The sequence below is a fragment of the Topomyia yanbarensis genome, chromosome 3, assembly GCF_030247195.1.
Source record: "Topomyia yanbarensis strain Yona2022 chromosome 3, ASM3024719v1, whole genome shotgun sequence".
Taxonomy (NCBI): Eukaryota; Metazoa; Arthropoda; class Insecta; order Diptera; family Culicidae; genus Topomyia; species Topomyia yanbarensis.
In genome coordinates this window covers 296,799,405-296,817,766 of record NC_080672.1, presented here as the reverse complement: position 1 = coordinate 296,817,766, position 18,362 = coordinate 296,799,405, and the positions used below count along the sequence as shown (strand labels likewise).

Below are 18,362 nucleotides of genomic sequence, written 5' to 3'. Positions count from 1 at the left end.
ATTCACGGTGTGGCCGTCATGGCGTGGCGCCCTTTTCCAGAATCTCCCACGAGGCTTACCGATTTGCCACACCCGCAATTTTTACATAGTCCAGCGTCCACGCTGGGTCGTGCCCCCGAGCCACGACTGACACTGTAGACACCCGAGAGAGCACGAGCACTATGGAATCATTAGAATGAGCCGCCTGCTCTGCTAGCAGCTAGCTCTATATAATTTACCATATCGTACCGCGTATACGGGTCTTTAGCGGAATCTTGGGATCACTCAGCGTCAACCGGCTACTTCAAGTATGATTAATCGGTTTAGGGGGAGATTGGCGTAGGGCCACCGTGCGCTGGTTGCCTTCGTCACGGCGGCGGCCTTGTTACTTCATTGGATAAAGTCAGCTTATGCATACAGCTATAAGTGTTGAGTGTTGTTTTCTGCCTTCTCCGGCAGACGGCGATCGCTCTTTGCTGATATCAACTATTTAGTCGTACCTGCTGTCAACCTAAAACCGTTGCAGCGCAGGAAGGCCGAGGGCGATCGTCAGCTTTTTTCGGTTGATTCGTCCGATGACGTGTGGCAGTTCTCAGGGCGTTTTGGATTCGATTTTACGAGTTATCACGGCATGAAAATATACCTCTCTGAGTGAGTTGAGTAAACAAAATATCCTTTCACTTTGATAAATTTAAATCGATTGTGCAACAAGTCCTTGGTGATGTCATTCGTGGATTTATTTGTTGGCAAGCGAAACATTTTAATTGCGATTCATGGTCATGAGTTACGAAATAGTTTAATAGCATAATTGCAATTCTATTATAATTGGCTTAAGTTATTAATTTGAAGAAGAAGAAACGATTTATTTCTAATTTACACTGCGCAGAGGTTCAAGAAGGAACATTGCCAAGTAACAATTGTTCATGGATCCAAAGAGTGGAGGGTGATGAAAAGGGAAGGTTTAATAGTAAGAGGGGAGGGGGGATAGCTGGAACATCAATCTGCATATTATACCTTCCATTTGAGACTTGATAAAATTGGTTCACTCATCAGCGAAGTACCGATGTGACTTTAATTGTGGCATATGCCCGGAAGCCAGGACTTCCGGAATTGTCGATAGCTATCGACACATCTGGAAGTGTGGACAATATGTTCAAAGAATGCTTGATTGGCAATCAGTGATCTAGACTTCCGAATCGAAGTAATTTGGTGATCATTTTTAGCCTTTGAGATATTACGATTGTAACGTTTTGTATGGAAAATTCCAGTATGACCTTACTAACCAACCTGTAAGTCCGGAATCAAAAGTCATAACGGAATGAAATTCAATAGCAGTCATTGGGACTGCACCTTTCATTTAAAGTTTCTTAAAAGCGATCAAGGATTCACTGGGAAAAGGGTGTGATATTAGCTTAGGCGCTTGCGAATTCCCGGGAGAAATCAAGAACAGGTACATGGCCAATGTGGTCAAAGTTACTTAGATTGGTCATTAGTGATCAACATCCGCAAATCCAAGTGATAATGCAACCATTTTAATGTGTTACTTTGTTCGGCATGCAGTCATCTGGTATAATAAAACAGGAATTTATTTATCCAACGTTTCGCCTCATATATTTTGCCTTCTTCCGGGAATCACTGTTAAACAAGTTGACGATTTTTATGTAGTACATGTGTGTCTGTTGTATTTCAACTTACTAGGTGCCTGTCTTGTCAAAGTGTGTATTATTTCATCATTCGTTTGTCTGTTGTCTGTTCTGGACGTGCACATAACTTTATTAAAGATATTTTTTAGTTTTATAATACATAATTTAGATTACTGATGTTCTGTTTCATACGTGAGGGTGGACTAAGAATAAAATGTGGCGTGTACGCTGCTTCGACATTAATGCGTTACTGATTGAGCATGTGTTGAAAAAACTATAAACTTGAGTTCACAAAACACGCACAAACCGGGGGGGGGGGGCGGAGTCTCTTATACCATTCGACTGAGTTCGTCGAGTCCGGCATTTTTTTTACAATGGAGAAGACGTTTACTTCCTAACCCAGTACACGTGCTATTGGTAGGTGTCCAAGCTACCACACGGGGTGTACTGGGGGCGTGTCGGGCTCGAATGGTGACGCTGCCATTAATACCGACTAAACTCCATTGGGCTCCGCCCCAGGAACTACCTCTCGGTATCACTTCTGGGGGGATGGCTGTACTTGATGTACTCATTCACTCTCACTCACGCGTTCATACGTCCTGTATGAGGCTTACTTGGGTGCTCTCTCTATCGCACCTTGATTCACTCTCAAACACTCCACATGAGGCTGACTTTTGTGCTCACCTTTTTCGTTCCTTGCGAGGCTGACTTGTGTGCTCACCTTACTCATTCCTTGCTAAGCTTACTTTTGTACTCGCCTCATCCATACCATGTGAGGCTGACTTGTGTGCTCACCTTTTTCATTCCTTGCTAGGCTTACTTACTACTTACTACTTAGCCTCTACCATACCATGTGAGGCTGACTTTTGTGCTCACCCTTAACATGCCGTGTGAGACTGACTTGGATGCTCACCCTTTCACTCCTCTGCCACGCCATGAGGCATCGATAGCTAAGTCCCAACATACTACTCTTCTGTCTTGCTTCGGGGTGGCTGGGTTTACCCCTTACGCGGTTGTCAGTCGCTGCGCCAAACCTGCCTCAGCATGAACAGACCATTCAGTCCCTTTTTTGCGCTTGGCCTTTTTCGCTCCAACTAACCAATCACTAGTTAGCCGTGCCCGTCGTATGTGGCTCGGTTCGCCAGATTACCTGTAGCCTACAGGCAATCTGGGTGGTAGCAGCCGAGACTGCGTTCCACTTCTCCACCGATTGACACATCCGCTGAACAAGGGTATCAAGGGTTGTGTCCCAGCCACAGACGTCAAGCATTGCTCTTCTTTCGACGTCGAACCAAGTACATACGAACAGTATGTGTTCGGCAGTTTCGTCTACACCTGGGCAGTCCGGGCAGGCTGGGACCTCCGCGTGCCCGAACCTGTGGAGGTACTGTCGGAAACAGCCATGGCCTGACAGGAATTGTGTCAGGTGGAAGTGAACTTCCCCATGGGGTCTTCCCACCCAGCTCGATATGCTAGGTATCAGCCGGTGGGTCAATCTACCTTTCGAGGAGTTGTCCCACTCACGCTGCCATCTGGCGACCGAGGTCACCCTGGTGCGCTCGCGGGCTCCTAACACTCCTCATCTTCCTGAATGACCAGCCCGACTGGCATCATGCTCGCTATCACGCAGGATGCATCGTGTGATACCGTGTGGTAGGCAGATATCACTCTGAGGCACATCACGCGGTAGGTGCTCTCCAGTTTCTGTAGGTAACTGGTTACCCTCAGTGCTCTTGACCATGACGGGCCACCGTACCTGAGGATAGATACGGAAACGCCTGCCAGTAACCTACGTCTACTGGCGCACACCTTTGAGCTGTTGGACATCATCCTCGATAGAGCCGCAACAGCAGTCGACGCTCTCTTGCATGTATAGTCGACGTGGCTGCCGAAGGTCAGCTTGTCGTCTATAATGACTCCGAGAGACTTCAGACTCCGCTGTGAAGTGATCGCGACTTCTCCCACATGGATAACTGCATGTTGTGTCGACTTGCGGTTGTTGACGATAACTACCTCCGTCTTATGATGAGCGAGCTCCAGGCCTCTCGCGCTCATCCATTCCTCCACCGTGTTGATCGCGTGTTCTACGGTTAGTTCTACCTCAGGGATTGACTACCCGTAGACCTCCAAGGTTACGTCGTCGGCAAAGCCGACGATCTTGACCCCAGGAGGGAACTTCAGTCTCAGAACCCCGTCATACATGAGGTTCCATAGCACCGGGCCTAGGATCGAGCCCTGCGGGACTCTGGCGGTAATGGGAACCCTTTTCTGACCGGCATCGGTCTCGTATAGCAGTACGCGGTTCTGGAAGTAACTTTCCAGGATCCGGTACAGACCCACCGGTAGGCTAAGCCGGTGTAACGAGAGCGCGATGGCATCCCAGCTTGCGCTGTTGAATGCGTTCTTCACGTCAAGTGTCACTAACGCACAGTATCGAATGCCTCGCCTTTTTCGTTGGATCGCTATCTCGGCAGTATTTATCACTGAGTTGAGAGCGTCCACTGTGGACTTACCCTTCCGAAAGCCAAACTGGTTGCTTGATAGGCCGTCCGTACCTTCCGCGTACGGGGTTAGCCTGTTGAGGATAATCCTCTCAAGCAGTTTGCCAGTCGTGTCGATCAGACAGATTGGTCTGTACGCCGATGGGTCGCCTGACGGCTTCTCGGGCTTCGGTAACAGCACCAATTTCTGCCTTTTCCATCTATCGGGGAAACGGCACTCGTCAAGGCATCTCTGCATAGCTAGCCTGAACATGTTCGGGTTCGCTATGATCGCTAACTTGAGAGCGTTGTTTGGAACTCCATCCGGCCCTGGAGCTTTGGTCTTTGCTAGGGATTTAGCCACTGCGAGTAGTTCTTCATTCGTCACTGGCCACCATTTCGGCCGTGCCCGCACTGTCTCGTAGTGCATGTGGCCAGGGGCTTGTGGCTCGAGACGGGAAGAGTACTTCGATAATCGTTGCCAACCGGTCCGGAAACCGTTCTGGGGGTGAAGAGCCCCCATTTGGTCTTGGCCATCACAATCCTGTACACGTCACCCCACGGATTCGCATTGGCACTCTCACACAGGTTGTCTAAACACGCTCTCTTGCTGCTTTTAATGGCCTTGTTAAGGGCCAATTTTGCAGCTCGAAACACTTCACGGCGTTTCTCTCTTGCATCCTCGGTGCGAGCTCTTTGCATCCTACGTCTAGCTCTGAGGCAGGCTGACCGTAGAGCTGCAATCTCGGCACTCCACCAGTATACCGGGCATCTGCCGTTTCTTGGCAGTGTTTTTCTCGGCATAGTGGCGTCGCACGCGCGTGATAGAACAGCTACCAGCGCATCCCCGCTTAGACTGTCGGTGTTGGCCTCCAGTCCCAGAGCCGCGGTGAAAGCTTCGCTGTCGAAGTGATTGGACTTCCACCCGCGTATCTGACAGGGATCTCCCGCCCTCGGATGCTGCACACCATAGTTGATCCTAAAGCGGATTGCTAAGTGATCGCTATGGGTGTAGCCTTCGTCTACCCTCCATTCCATGCCTGGAACCAGACTCGGGTTGGCAAATGTTACGTCAATCCACGCCTCCACCCTGTTTCTACGGAATGTACTAGCGGAGCCATTGTTAGCTAGCACAGTATCGAGTTTCGCAAGCGCCTCCATTAGCGTTTGGCCCCTGCTATTTGTACAGCGGCTGCCCCACTCCACTGCCCAAGCGGTTAAGTCTCCCGCTATAACTACCGGTTTCCGGCCCACTAGGTCCGACGAGAGCCTGTCGATCATCTGGTTGAACTGTTCTATGGGCCACCTTGGTGGAGCGTAGCAGCTGCAATAGAACTCACCATTGATCTTGGCAATCGCAACACCCTCGGCAGAGGAGTGTATTACCTCTTGAACCGGGAACCGTCCCGTTGTACAGATTGCCACCATTCCAGACCCGTCCGACACCCAATTGCCGTTGCCGGCAGGGATGTTGTACGGCGACATCTGTCCTCGACTCCGAGACCGACTGCCAGAGCAGCTGTTGGGCTGCTGTACAATGGTTAAGATTTAGCTGTGTGAAGTTCACGGCTTCTTCTTATTTACCTCACCGAAGGAACACGAAGGTCCGCCCATAGCATGTTTATGGGCTTGCTTCTTAGCGGTGCAGATAAGGCACTTGTGCTCCTTAGTGCAACCCCGCTCCTTATGCCCCTCCTCGCCGCAGCGACGACATAGTTTGCTCCTGTCTGTGCCCTTACATTCGTAAGATTTATGGCCGGACTCAAGGCACCGATAGCACCTATCCACTGAAGGCGGCTGGGGTATGCTAATTGGGCATACCGAACAGCCGATCTTCAGTTTACCTTTCATGATAAACTTTTTGGCATCTGCCTTCAGTAGCCTGAGGTAGGCTACTTGGGTGCCGGAGGGTCCCCCTCTCAAGCGCACATAGGCCAGCTCGATTGTTATGTCGCATTGCTCCTTGACGGCTGCGACTACATCGTCTGCGGTCGTGAACTCGTCCAGATGCTTGCACTGGAGAGTCATTTCCGCCCCTAACGACCTGACCTGGGCGCCTTCACCCAGGACCTCTTGGGCCAAGGCCTTATACACTGCACTAGATTGTGCGCCTCGCTTCAGCATCAGAAGCATTTCGCCTGTGTTGGTGCGTCTCACGCTGCGCACGTCTTGCCCGAGGGCCGAGAGGCTTTCGGCCGCCCTCATCGACTTTAGGACGTCGGCATATTTGTCCTTGTCGGTTTTTAACCACAAGGCCTCGCCACTGTCCTTGGACGAAAAACGACCTACTGATCGATTGGCTTCGATTTCTTTTTGAATATACTGTACATCACTAGAAAACTTTTAAAATGTTGAACGAGCACAACGACATGTCCGAGCGATCCGCAAGTACTGCCACTCCTTCATGCATTTTAGATATATTTGACATCGAAAATACGAATTAGATTTCTGAAATTTCATGGGATCATGCCCATCGAATAAAATTTAGTTCCGGCTTATATGAGAATTTCATATGTGACTTGACGGTTCTAGTCTATATTTCCGGAACCATATATCCGATCCTTACAAAATTTTATAGACGTCTATCGGGATAATATACCTTTCATTTGAGACAAAGGTTGTGAAAATCGGCCTAATCATCCCCAATAAACTGATATAAGTTTGGTTAATTTTGATAGGTAGCCACTTTTCCGGGGCATTTCCGGAACTGTCTATGATGGACAATGTTGTCAACGAGACTTTGTTTGACCTAGAGCTACAAATGCACAACCCGGAACTCCGAAACCGTAAGTCAGATCGGAATGAAACTTAATAGCAACTTACGGGACTAGGTTCATTTGAGACTAATTTTGGTCCAATCGGTAGATCCATCTCCGAGAAACTGATGTAATTGTTATTCAAAATTGGATACTTCCGGCGGGGCTTCCGAAACCGTCGATGGTGGCTAATGTGGCTAAAGAGACTTTGAAGAGGGACCTAGAGCTACAAATTCAAGCAGTTGCAGTCACATTTAAAAAAAAAAATCACATTTATGCACTCATCGCAGTATCCGTTGAGATCGGGATTTACAGCGTGATCGTACTCATTACCCTGTAATTCAGGAACTAGAACTCTGATCCACACAAAATTGAATAGCAGCCGATGGAAACGTTTTACCTTTCATTTAAGACTAAGCTTGTGAAAATTGGTTGAGAAAATTCCGAGAAACCGATGTGAACAGATTATAACAAGATTTTATTTGTAATCGTACTCTTCAACTCGTAATTCCGGAATCCGTTGTCGGATCAAAAAAAATTCAATAGCAGCCAATGTGAATATTACACCTTTCATTTTTCTTAGTTTGTAAAAATCGGTTCAGCCATCTCCGAGAAACCGATGTGGCCATTTTGATAATATATCCGCACATACATACACATGCACAGACATTTTTCCATCTCTAAAAACTGAGTCGAATGGTATATGAGACTCGGCGCTCCGGCCTTGGTTAGAAAGTCGGGTTTTGGAGCAATTGCATAACCTTTCTATACGATAAAGGCAAAACATGTAAGTATAAAGTTATCGTTAAACAAATATTTTCACCTATAAGTTCTCCATCATACAGTCACACTTAAAATGTTTCTTATCCTTTATGTTGTTGTTGACATAATATAAAAATTACAAAAATGGATTTTTTGCAGCTTAAATTTTTAACATAAATTTTTGTTTTTGTGAAAAATAACACATTTTTTCCAATGTATATTTTTTTCGTTGAAAAAAATTCATTCCCTGTATCTCGTTCTCAGATCGTTTTGCTGTTCAAAATAAAGTAATCGAAATAAATATTTTTGAAAGTCATGCACGTATATGCGCCTACGCCCTTTTGAAAAGTTTGCTCTTGAATCAAAACACTGCAATTGCCTGCAAAAATCATTGAGAATCATAAACCGAATACAACTGCAAGGCTTCGATCGAATCGGCGAGGGTTATATTTTACGGATTTCTCAGATAATCCCTCATATCTCAAAGTCTGTAATCTTATGAAAAATTAAACCCATAAAAAACCAGTTTTGCAGGACTAAAAAAGCTACTTTTCGAATTTGATACCACACTTTATAAAATGCTTTTGTCATCGTTTATGGCTAGGAACCCAGTGGTTCAATGATTGACCTTTGTTTTTGCTAGAGCACTGCAGGATATCAATGCCGTATACACACAGCGTTTTCGATCGCTGATCATGCGAAACCCTGAGAAAATTATCAATTTGGCGATCAATCCACTAATAGTAAATATCAGGCTATTATAAAGCTAAAGATGTAATGATATGTATAAACAAGTTTTTGGTTCGTTAAATTAATAAAATATTAGATGAGCCTCATGACCCGGAAAATCGTTTTTTAATGTAATAAACTATTCATTTTAATTGTTAACGCTGAAAAAATTGAAATATCAATGATGTACAACAAATATTATATTATGAACACAACATTTTTTCGACCTTGTACCTTAACTCTTAATTGCGAAATGTTGATATGTATATAATAAACGATTTTCCTAAAATCAAAAAAAAATGCGCATTCAAGAGTTAAATTAATTAAATATTATATCAATATCAGCACATCTCACCGTTCGGGGCGTGCTTGACTGACCCCCACAGCCGGCTGCTATAGCCACCGCAAAATCCACTGCTGCATCAACTCACGCTCAGCATCGCATTAGCTGAGCGGCTGACGTAGTGTACCCGCTCTACGAGTTATACCCACACACATACGCTCCACCTGTGAACGGCAAGGCAACGCAAGGCAGGGCAAGGTAAGGAGCAACAAGCCGATCCGAGGAAAGCATTCAAAAGCAAACAAGCAAGATCAAACTCGTGATCCGGCGACCGACCGCATACTCGATCTGTTACCAGGTTGGTATGTGAGGCGGCACGGGCGAATGAAACAAGAAATATAAAACAGTTCACTTTCGATCTCGTTTGAGAGCAACACAATACGGTACCTATTCGCGCTAACGCAGCAAGTGTTTTGGAAGTTATGGAAGGGGTCACTGTTCGCAACGCGCAACGCGCTCTGTACTGGTGCCCCACTTGGAGAAGCCCCCTTGAGAAACAGAGAGAGAGAGAGAGAGAGAGAGTGTTGACGTTACTCAGCTGATCAAGACTTTAGGGTCCTGAGAAAAAGCTCCCGCACACTCAGCTGTTAGTGAACTTGAGCTTGCTGCACTCAGAGCGCGAGAGTCACTCCGTATGCGACTTACCGCCGGTGAGCAGCCGTAACGGTACATAACGCCTGGGAGACGAGCGTCGTGAATAGTCACGAACCACGCGGACGGTAGCGAATTGTGTGTGCATGGCTGCCCCCTGCTGAGCCCAACGAGCGTAGACGAGAGAGCCCAACTCTTGCCCCAACTTGGCCCGATCTTTAAGACCCGGGGGCTCGGATTGTTCGCAAAGAGAAAGGTTTTATATAGTGGTTGCAGTTTTGGTTGTAATTTCAGTCTGAGCATAGCACGGGTCGCGCGTTGATATTTTCTCACGCCCGATCCCCGGTTGTATTAACTCTGGTAGCCCCAGTAGGAGATTTTCTGTGTCCTGTCTTCGGTAGTCGCGTATAAAGGTTCGGCAGTTCTGGAATTCGGTGATCCTCGACTAAGGACTCACATCAGGGAGTCCCGTTTTGAAGCCGGTGGTGGATAAGTATTTGAGCATTTTGGAACCTCGGAATCAACCTTGGCTAGTTCCGCGTGCATGCGTTTCATTGCATAGTGAACCTTCAAAGTGGAAACAACAGCACCTTTTTTGTTGCCGACACTGTGCTATCTACGGTGGTGTCACGCATGGATTGGTCCAGTTCCGTGAAAGAAGAAAAAAGCATTGCCTATCGCTCAATGTGGCCTAGGTGTACTAGTGGATTCTCGCTTTCGGATTAAAACAGCGGTCTTCGGGGTTTATTGGTTTTACCTCACTTTCAAAGCACGAAGAAAATACAGTCGAGAAATTTAGATAGAAAAAAATAGCAGGGGTGCCTGGCATTGAAAGTTGAAGGCGAATTCTTCTCAAGTGCTATACTATTGCCACTTGTTGGTGTGTCAGTGATGAAAATGGTGGCCATAGACTGGCGAAGAAGTGCAAACATGATAGCATTCGGTGCGATGTTGATCCTGTGTGCCATCGGTGTCGATGCGGTTCGAGTGATGCAACAACAACAACAACAACCGATTGCATCCCGGAGAATTACAGGTGAGCTGAGTTTGGAAACGACGGTGGGGAAATTAATTTTGTTATATTGGTGAAAAATAGTGACTCAACTTGTGCGTGACTCCAAAGGGAATCAAGCGACGAACCTGAATAATTCATAACAATACCGTTGGATAATTTATCCAAGTTGATACGTGATTAGTTATTTCAGACGGGATGGTCAGCTTCTTTTATAGAACATTCAAAAATGTAATAACGGAATGCGCTCCCTATCAGAAACAAGGAGGAAGAATGGAACATCATTAAGCAAGTAATTCGATTCAAACTTGTGTTCGTAGAAGTGTGCAATAAAATATAGTTTCCGGGAATCTACAAAATAGGTGGAAAATTTAATGAAAAACTTATTCACAAATCAGGATAAACTTCAAAGATTCTCGTGCATAGAATATTGTTGAAACTGCTATGTTACTCTTCAAAGAAACATGTGATATGGTTCTGTCGATAGAACAAGAAATATTGTATTTATATGCTAAAACAAAGACGATATTTAACGACTATAAAAAGAAAAAAAATTCATACAATTTGAACGATTGTCATTGAGCTTTTATGTTTTTAAGAGTTTATAACTATATACTGGATGTTCTAGTTTGTTCTAATTTATTAATCACTTTCAATCCTGGCATAGCATTAAAAACAACCTTTGGCTTATTTTAGAAATTATTGAATTTTGTGACAACAAAGACTGCAATTTCGGATTCTACTGCTTGAAAGAGTGTCAAGAAACCACGAAAATTCGCCCCAAGTCCAATAGCTACGATCGTAATAAATGACCGAAGATCGGAAAATGTGCGAACATGTGAACAAGTATGTTAACTCTTGTGAAGACAAGCTGAAATCGTGACGTTAAAAAGTTCTGCTCCTAAGGCCCGGATAAAATTAAACCTTAATCTGTGAATTTATTATAAAATCAAACTTATTTCTAATTACGTCGTTATTATTCATTTGATTTTAACATAACATCATTGATGCCGACATCTAATTTAATTTGTATAAGAGAGGAGCGTTCTATACATAACCCTTTATAAGACCCAGCGTTTGGGGCTATTAATGAATGTTATATTAATAGAAACATAGTTCTCTCACTTAGTTTAGAATATTTATTTCGTAATAAAAACTGTTATGAAAATATACTGCTACTGCCAGTTAGAAAACGTCAGTCTTTGTAATGTTTGATGTATTTCCAACGAGATTGGTGCAAATATAACGACATATCGAGCTGGATCAGAAACTCAAAAAGAAAATAAGGTGGGATACAGGTTTTTACCTGATTACCAGTAAATAATCCCTGGATTCTGAGGATAAGTTGAAAAATGAGACCACGGATTACAGATATTCAATTATTCATTTTATTTTTTTGCAATTTTTACCACTCATGAACCAAATTTTCGGATTAAAAATTAGTTGTTTTTACAAATTTGCATCGCCAACTTATAGGGTGCAAAGTATTTTTTCAAAATCAAGCTAATTTTATTGTCCAAAAGGAAATTGCCGTATTTTTTTTTTCACTTCGCCATACTGACACTTTTTACTGTATCTCAATAAAAAGTAATAAGAAGAGTTGCCAGAGTCCTAGCAAGTAGATTTCATAAGATTGGAATACTTCTCATTTTTCCTGTATTATGAACGAAACGAAAAGGTGACCACTGCCTTATAAAGGTTGACACTGCCTTATAAAGGGTTAAAACCTTCTGAACCCGGAAAATCGTAATATTTTCATCATTCATGCAACAAACATTCAAAACGTGTGAAAGAGTAGATTCCGAAATACAAACTACGTCTAAAATCAAACAATGCAAAATCTGGTATAACTAAAAAAGGTTTTTTGTCTTTCTCATATAAAGAAAGGCTATGCAATCACACAAAAAACCGTCTTTTTACCACGGCCCGATTCAGTTCGTCGAGTTTGGAAAATATCTGTGTATGTGTATGTCTCATTCAAACTCATACAATTTTCTCAGAGTTGGCTGAACCGAGTTACGGGTTGAAGAACGCGATGACGCACAAATTCTCATTCGAACTGGCACCACCATGATGGCTCAATGATGCAATATATATTATGATTTATGCGACATTACTTAAATTTGCGGGTCTAGATCACTCATGACCAATCGAAAGTAGCTTTGATCACATTGGCCGCCCATGACGGAGCTTGATACCCCCGGGGAACTTACCAACTTCCAAAGTTAGCGCCCCTTGTATTTCTCAGCGAATTCTTTACCGATTTTTATAAACTTGATTTAAAATGAAAGATATAATACTCCCATCAACTGCTATTGACTTTCATACGGTTCAGAATTTTGGTTCCAGAGTTACAGGTTGGTTAATAACGTCCCACTGGAATTTTTCATCCAATTACGTTGATTCGCAGATTCCCAATCAAACATTCTTTGAATATATTGTCCAGTATCGAAAATTCCGGGCATATACCACAATTAAAGTCACATCGGTGCTTAGGTGATGACTGAACCGATTTTCTTATACCAAGTCTCAACTGGAAGTAATAATATGCAGTTGGGTGTTGCATCGTCCCCCTCTCTTATCCTTACACCTCTCCCCTTCATCTCTCTCCCCACCCTTGGACTACCGTTACACACGCATTCCCGACGACATTCCCATTTTTTTACGCATCCTCCACTCTCACTCTACTAACCCCCCGCCCCTTCCAAAACCAATTCCAGCATTTCAAGAACTGATCACATGTAGATAACATTGAACTCATGCTGATTAAGCTAATTAAATATTATTCTTTTTTGCTTAAAGTAAATCAGCGTCAAATTTTGTGGCAGTCGCAGGATACGTGCTAAGTAAAATAAGAATGTAATAGACACACCCAAAACGAATCCTGGGGAGCGTGAATGCTTCTGTTTTTTTCGCTCTCGAACTGTTAGCCAACCTCATACTTGTACAATACAATATCGTACCCCATATCTACACGTTGTTGGCTACACAGTGCAGAGAAAACTTGAATAATAAGGATACCAACTAAATGCTGTCCCTCTTGAGATCAACGCTGCGGCTGCTTATCATGAGTCGTTATGGTCTAAGGTGTAAGTAGGCGTTTTAACGAGTGGATGTTTGTCGGTTCCAGTCCTGATGCTAATTAATCATAATTTTGAATATTTTTTCCTAATTAAGCATACCACATAGTTGAAAAGTATTCTCTCTTGAACACTGATAGACCGTTGAGAATTGACTAAGTAAAAATTCATAAAACATTCGCACACATTAACATACAAACGTTCATGTTTTTCACGATAATACAAACCCAGTCGCAAACGCACACACGTACGATTTCGTAAATATAAACACGCCTCGATGATAAAATCAACGTCCAGTTAGAAACGCGATCATGATTTCAAATTTCTCCGAAGCATTTTTCTCACGTACATGAGATGTTCCAAGGCGTCAATTTATTAATACGCAGTAGTTCGTTCTCTTTTATTCTTTAAACTCAAAATTTAGGCAGTGTTTTAGTAAATAACATGTCCTGCCTCGTCTGGTACTTTTGCGTGGTGCGGAGAATAAACCCTTTCAAGCGCCTAGGTCCATGCCGACAGCTAGACCACCATCGAAAAAATTTAAAAAGGAAAATAAAATATGCTGGGAAATCTAGACGATTTGTCTAAAAAAATTAATTTCCAATTAATTATCCTAATTTCAAAGCTTTTCCAAACTTCTTCAGAACCAATAGAACAAAAGTTGTTATTATAATGATATGTTTGTAGACGGATTAACATTACTGGACTAATCTGCCTTTCGTAATTCAAAAAAAAATAGTTAAACGTTGTTATTAAAGTTTCTTTAATTTCTCACTTGTCTCATAATATTGTAAACACAGTGTGGGAGAGAAGTTTTATTTTTCATTAGAAAAAACATGAAATTGAATTAGTACAAATATCTCGTCATGCTAACATCAGATTGCTATTTTAATAAGAATGTTAATTGTTGTATTACTTTATTTTTTATGTTGTAACGACATTAAATTACAAATAGACTGAAAAGTGTGAAATATTTTAATATTAGAAGCCGTAGTACTCAAGAGAGAGAGCAAGGAGGTAGGGGAAGAAAGTTTAGAATAGCAAGCTTAAAGTTTTCAGACGACTCAACCTTTGGTCTTCTACCGCAGGAGGTAGGATATTTTGACATTTCTTAAATACGAATCACTTGAGGCTGCGGCATGTCCGGACTAGTATGAAGTCACTTAGTACTTCATGCTGCCGGAACCGACCGTCGTTACTTTATTGTGTCATTTAATCATCCCTATTTTAAAGTATGTATGGGTCAGATGACAACTAAAATTTTAATTCATTCCAAATTTCATTTTGCATTCTTTAGCTAAAATTGACACGTTTTCACTATGTTACATTCCTCCTTGGTGGAGAAAAATTTTGGGTAAAAACTAATTTTATCCTCTAAGGAGAAATTTTTTTTAAACCACTTTTGCTCGTAAAGGGCACAAAACCTATGACTAAATTAGTTTTTGGAGAGGCGTTTCGAGTTGCTCTCATCAGAATCCGACACTAACTTAGTGACAGGACTAAGCGCCGGATTGACGCTAGCTCCAAAAATAAAACAAGCAAGCCCCTAGTCCTACGGGATGTCCCGGCTTCTTGACTTCTTTTCGTCCGGGACATTTTGACGTCCGTTTTGATATATTTTTAATCTTCGAAATATTACGATTGTACCGGTTTATATGGAATCCTATGTGACCGTAGTAACCAACCTATATCTCCGGAACCAACAGTCAGATCTAAATGAAGTTCAATAGCAGTCAATGGAAGTTAGTATTTATCATTTGAAAGCTAGTTTGTAAAAATCAGGCAAGAGAAATAGGTATGATATTATTTTAGGAACTTGGCGAGTTCCCCGGGGTCTTCAAGAACCGTCATAAATGGCCAATATGATCAAAGCTACTTTGATTGGTCTTTAGTGAATTTGCTGTGAGACCGCACTCTCCAACCGGAACACTTACACACAAACATTACTCCAGGGCCGGAGTAAGTTGGCGGTATGTGCTGGCACGCCAGAAAATAAACAATCAAATTAAAATTCAATTACTTCAGGGGTCCCAATGGAACGTGCTGGATGTTTTTTCAATAAAAATGCATATTATCCGACATATGCAACTATATGGCGGTCGCAATGCTCCGACATTTTGACTTTCCAAGGTGCTCCATATTCAACAGCAAAGTTTCGATATCCTCCTGGCGATTGGCCGATGCAAATACCCCATGCATTGACGAAACACATACAGAGGAATAATATTCGCTTACTTGGGAGTAAATTCCAGGAATAAATTTTTTTGATGAGTCTGATAGTGCCACCAACTTGCCCTGCATGCATCACCACCAACTTACACCAAACATACATTTTATTAAAAAAGTGTTTAAAAACTTTGGTTTTTCGGATAGATGTATGTGTATACTGAAAGCTCTTTTCACGGACTATCGAAAAATATAATCATTTTTTACATTTTAACGACATTCAATTGGCTAGAGATTACTGGGCAGGGAAAGGTATGAAAATTTAGAGCCATAGTACTCAAGGGAGAGCAAGAATGTGAAGTATACAGATCGGAAAACTGGAAGTGGCAGCGTCATTAGAACATGCTTAATATCTTACTGGCTTAATTTTTGTCTTTTGCTGATGGGGGTCGAGCTTAGGCAGCATAACTACGAATCACTCAAGTTCACAGCATGTCTCCTGGCAAAGACAGACTTTTCCCTCTTTACCGTTAGAACCGACAATAAATTTAAGGTCACCTTAAATAACACAAACTGTATAAAATTATGAAAATTTTCTTAGTATGCTTGAAAACACAATATCGCCCACAGTTTATTCCACACAAAATATTATGCGACATAAACACACTAGAAAATGTATTTCACATTACTTGAGGTACACACCGAGAGACAGCACCATATTTCTAATAGAAACGAAAAAGGGGACTCCGCCAACTTACCCCAACCGCCAACTAACCCCGGGCTCCCCTTTATGACATTTGGCCCTCCGAACCTCGGGTGGAAAGTCGATTTTTGGAATGATTGCCTAGGCAGTTTTATAGTTCAGATGTGAGCGTCATAAATAGACAATCTGAAGAACATAAGTTCGCTTCTTAATTTTAATTTTTATTTTTTTTTTTGCTGCCTGTAAAGCGGGAACATTATTATGTAGAATTATTAGTTTCAAATAAAGCAATAGGGAGATCATAACCGTTATTTGGGACGTGTTATTTTATTTTAGCAAAGTTATGTTCTAACGTTATATTCACGATGCTACTCCAATCTTAATCCTTGGATGATTCGTTCAAAAGTTTTGGTTGAAATCAAATCGTGCTTCATGGCCGAAGACACTCTTGCTGGCATTAGGGAGGTTAAGTAGAGAGGTTGATGGAGGATGCAACACCTACATACATTTGAGGCTTGGTTTGTGAAAATTGGTATAACCGAAGAAACGATGTGACTTTAATACTCCACTACGTCCAGAACTCGAGAGGTCCGGAATTGTCGATAATGGGCATTATTTTTTTGATCTTAATTGGCCATCAGCGATCTAGGCTTGCAAAGAGAAGTAATTTGATGACCATTTCAATGGATTTTTAACCTTTAAAGTATTACGATTGTAACGGTTTATATGAGAAACTCCTGTGTGGCCGCAGTAACCAACCTGTAACTCCGGAACCAAATGTTAAATATGAATGAAATACAATGGAAGTCAATTGTATCTGTCAGTTGAAATCGAGTTTGTTAAAATCGGTCAAGAATTCGCTGAGAAAAAGGTGTGACATTAACTCAGGAACTTGGCGAGTTCCACGGGGGCACCAAGATCGTCATAGGTGGCCAATGTGGTCAAAGCTGCTTTGAATGATCATTAGTGACCTAGACCCGCTAATCCGAGTTATGTTGCATCCTTTTTTAATAAGTATTACACCATTTGGACAACACCCAAGTAGCATTTCTAGTTTTATAGCACACTACAAGTGCATTCTAAGTTTTAAGAAAGGCTTCAAGAGTGTCATAAAACGTCAATTGTTACCAGGGCATGGTGTTACCACTTTATATAGGAATTTGCTGGGTGACCGCACTCTTCAACTCGTAACTGCGGAACCGAAAGTCCAATCGACAAAAAATCAATAGCAGCTTATGGGAGCGTTATACCGCTCATTTGAAACTAAGTTTGAGCAATTTAGTTCAGCAATCTCTGAGAAAAATGAGTGAGTTTAGAAAATACTTACACACACATACATACACATATAGACATTTGCTAATCTCGACGAACTAAGTCGAATGGTATTAGAAACTCAGCCTTCCCGGCCTCGGTTAAATACCCGCCTTTTCAGAGTGATTGCATATCCTTTCTATTGAGAAAGGCAAAAAAATAAGAAAATTTCTTTCCAAAATTTTACTTTTCAACAGTTGCTCTATAGTTTTGAGGAAGTGTTTAGCTATTTTTTTATAACTCATGTTTTCTTCACAAATAAAATTTTACACAACTGGTTTCCCTTTTTTTCATCATACTCATTCAAACTTTCTTCGATTCTTAAATTTGGGCAAGGGTTTTTGGTTTCAAGTAATAAATTCAATGCCCGTCATCGTGGGATAGTTAAATATAACATGTACCAAATACATTACACAACAACTGCGGGGAAGGAATTGGGAGCAACAGGGTATCATTCGAACTGATGACTGGACAAAGGAACGTGGATAGCCGGCCTAAGTCACCTGAAGGCAACTTCAGAAGTTTGACGCACCCTTCTCAAAACAAACTATCAGGTGTGTTCAAGCACATATGGTCGGCATTAAGTCAGACCGGACTAAGTCGCAAAACATCAAAAAATGACATAATGATAACTCTGGGTAAAGAATTTCTTCAGCTACATTCTACTTTTGCTAGAGTTGAAATGTGTAACCATAAACAAGAATTATGGCAAAAAATATTTTCCAATTATAACGTAAAGGATGCTGCGATTAAAACTTTAAACCCGTTTTTCTCGAAATCAATATTTTGTCACTTAGTCCGGTATGA

General features: G+C 42.3%; 1 protein-coding gene across 1 annotated transcript in view; it reads left to right on the top strand.

The window, feature by feature from the left end:
• Positions 1-9,588: 9,588 nt before the first annotated feature.
• Positions 9,589-18,362, top strand: part of LOC131691235 (uncharacterized) — a 487,454-nt gene continuing 478,680 nt past the window's right edge. The window contains exon 1 of the mRNA XM_058977475.1: positions 9,589-10,319. Coding sequence (XP_058833458.1) covers positions 10,175-10,319 — 145 coding nt within the window. The 5' untranslated portion in view covers positions 9,589-10,174. The remainder of the gene's footprint in view (positions 10,320-18,362) is intronic.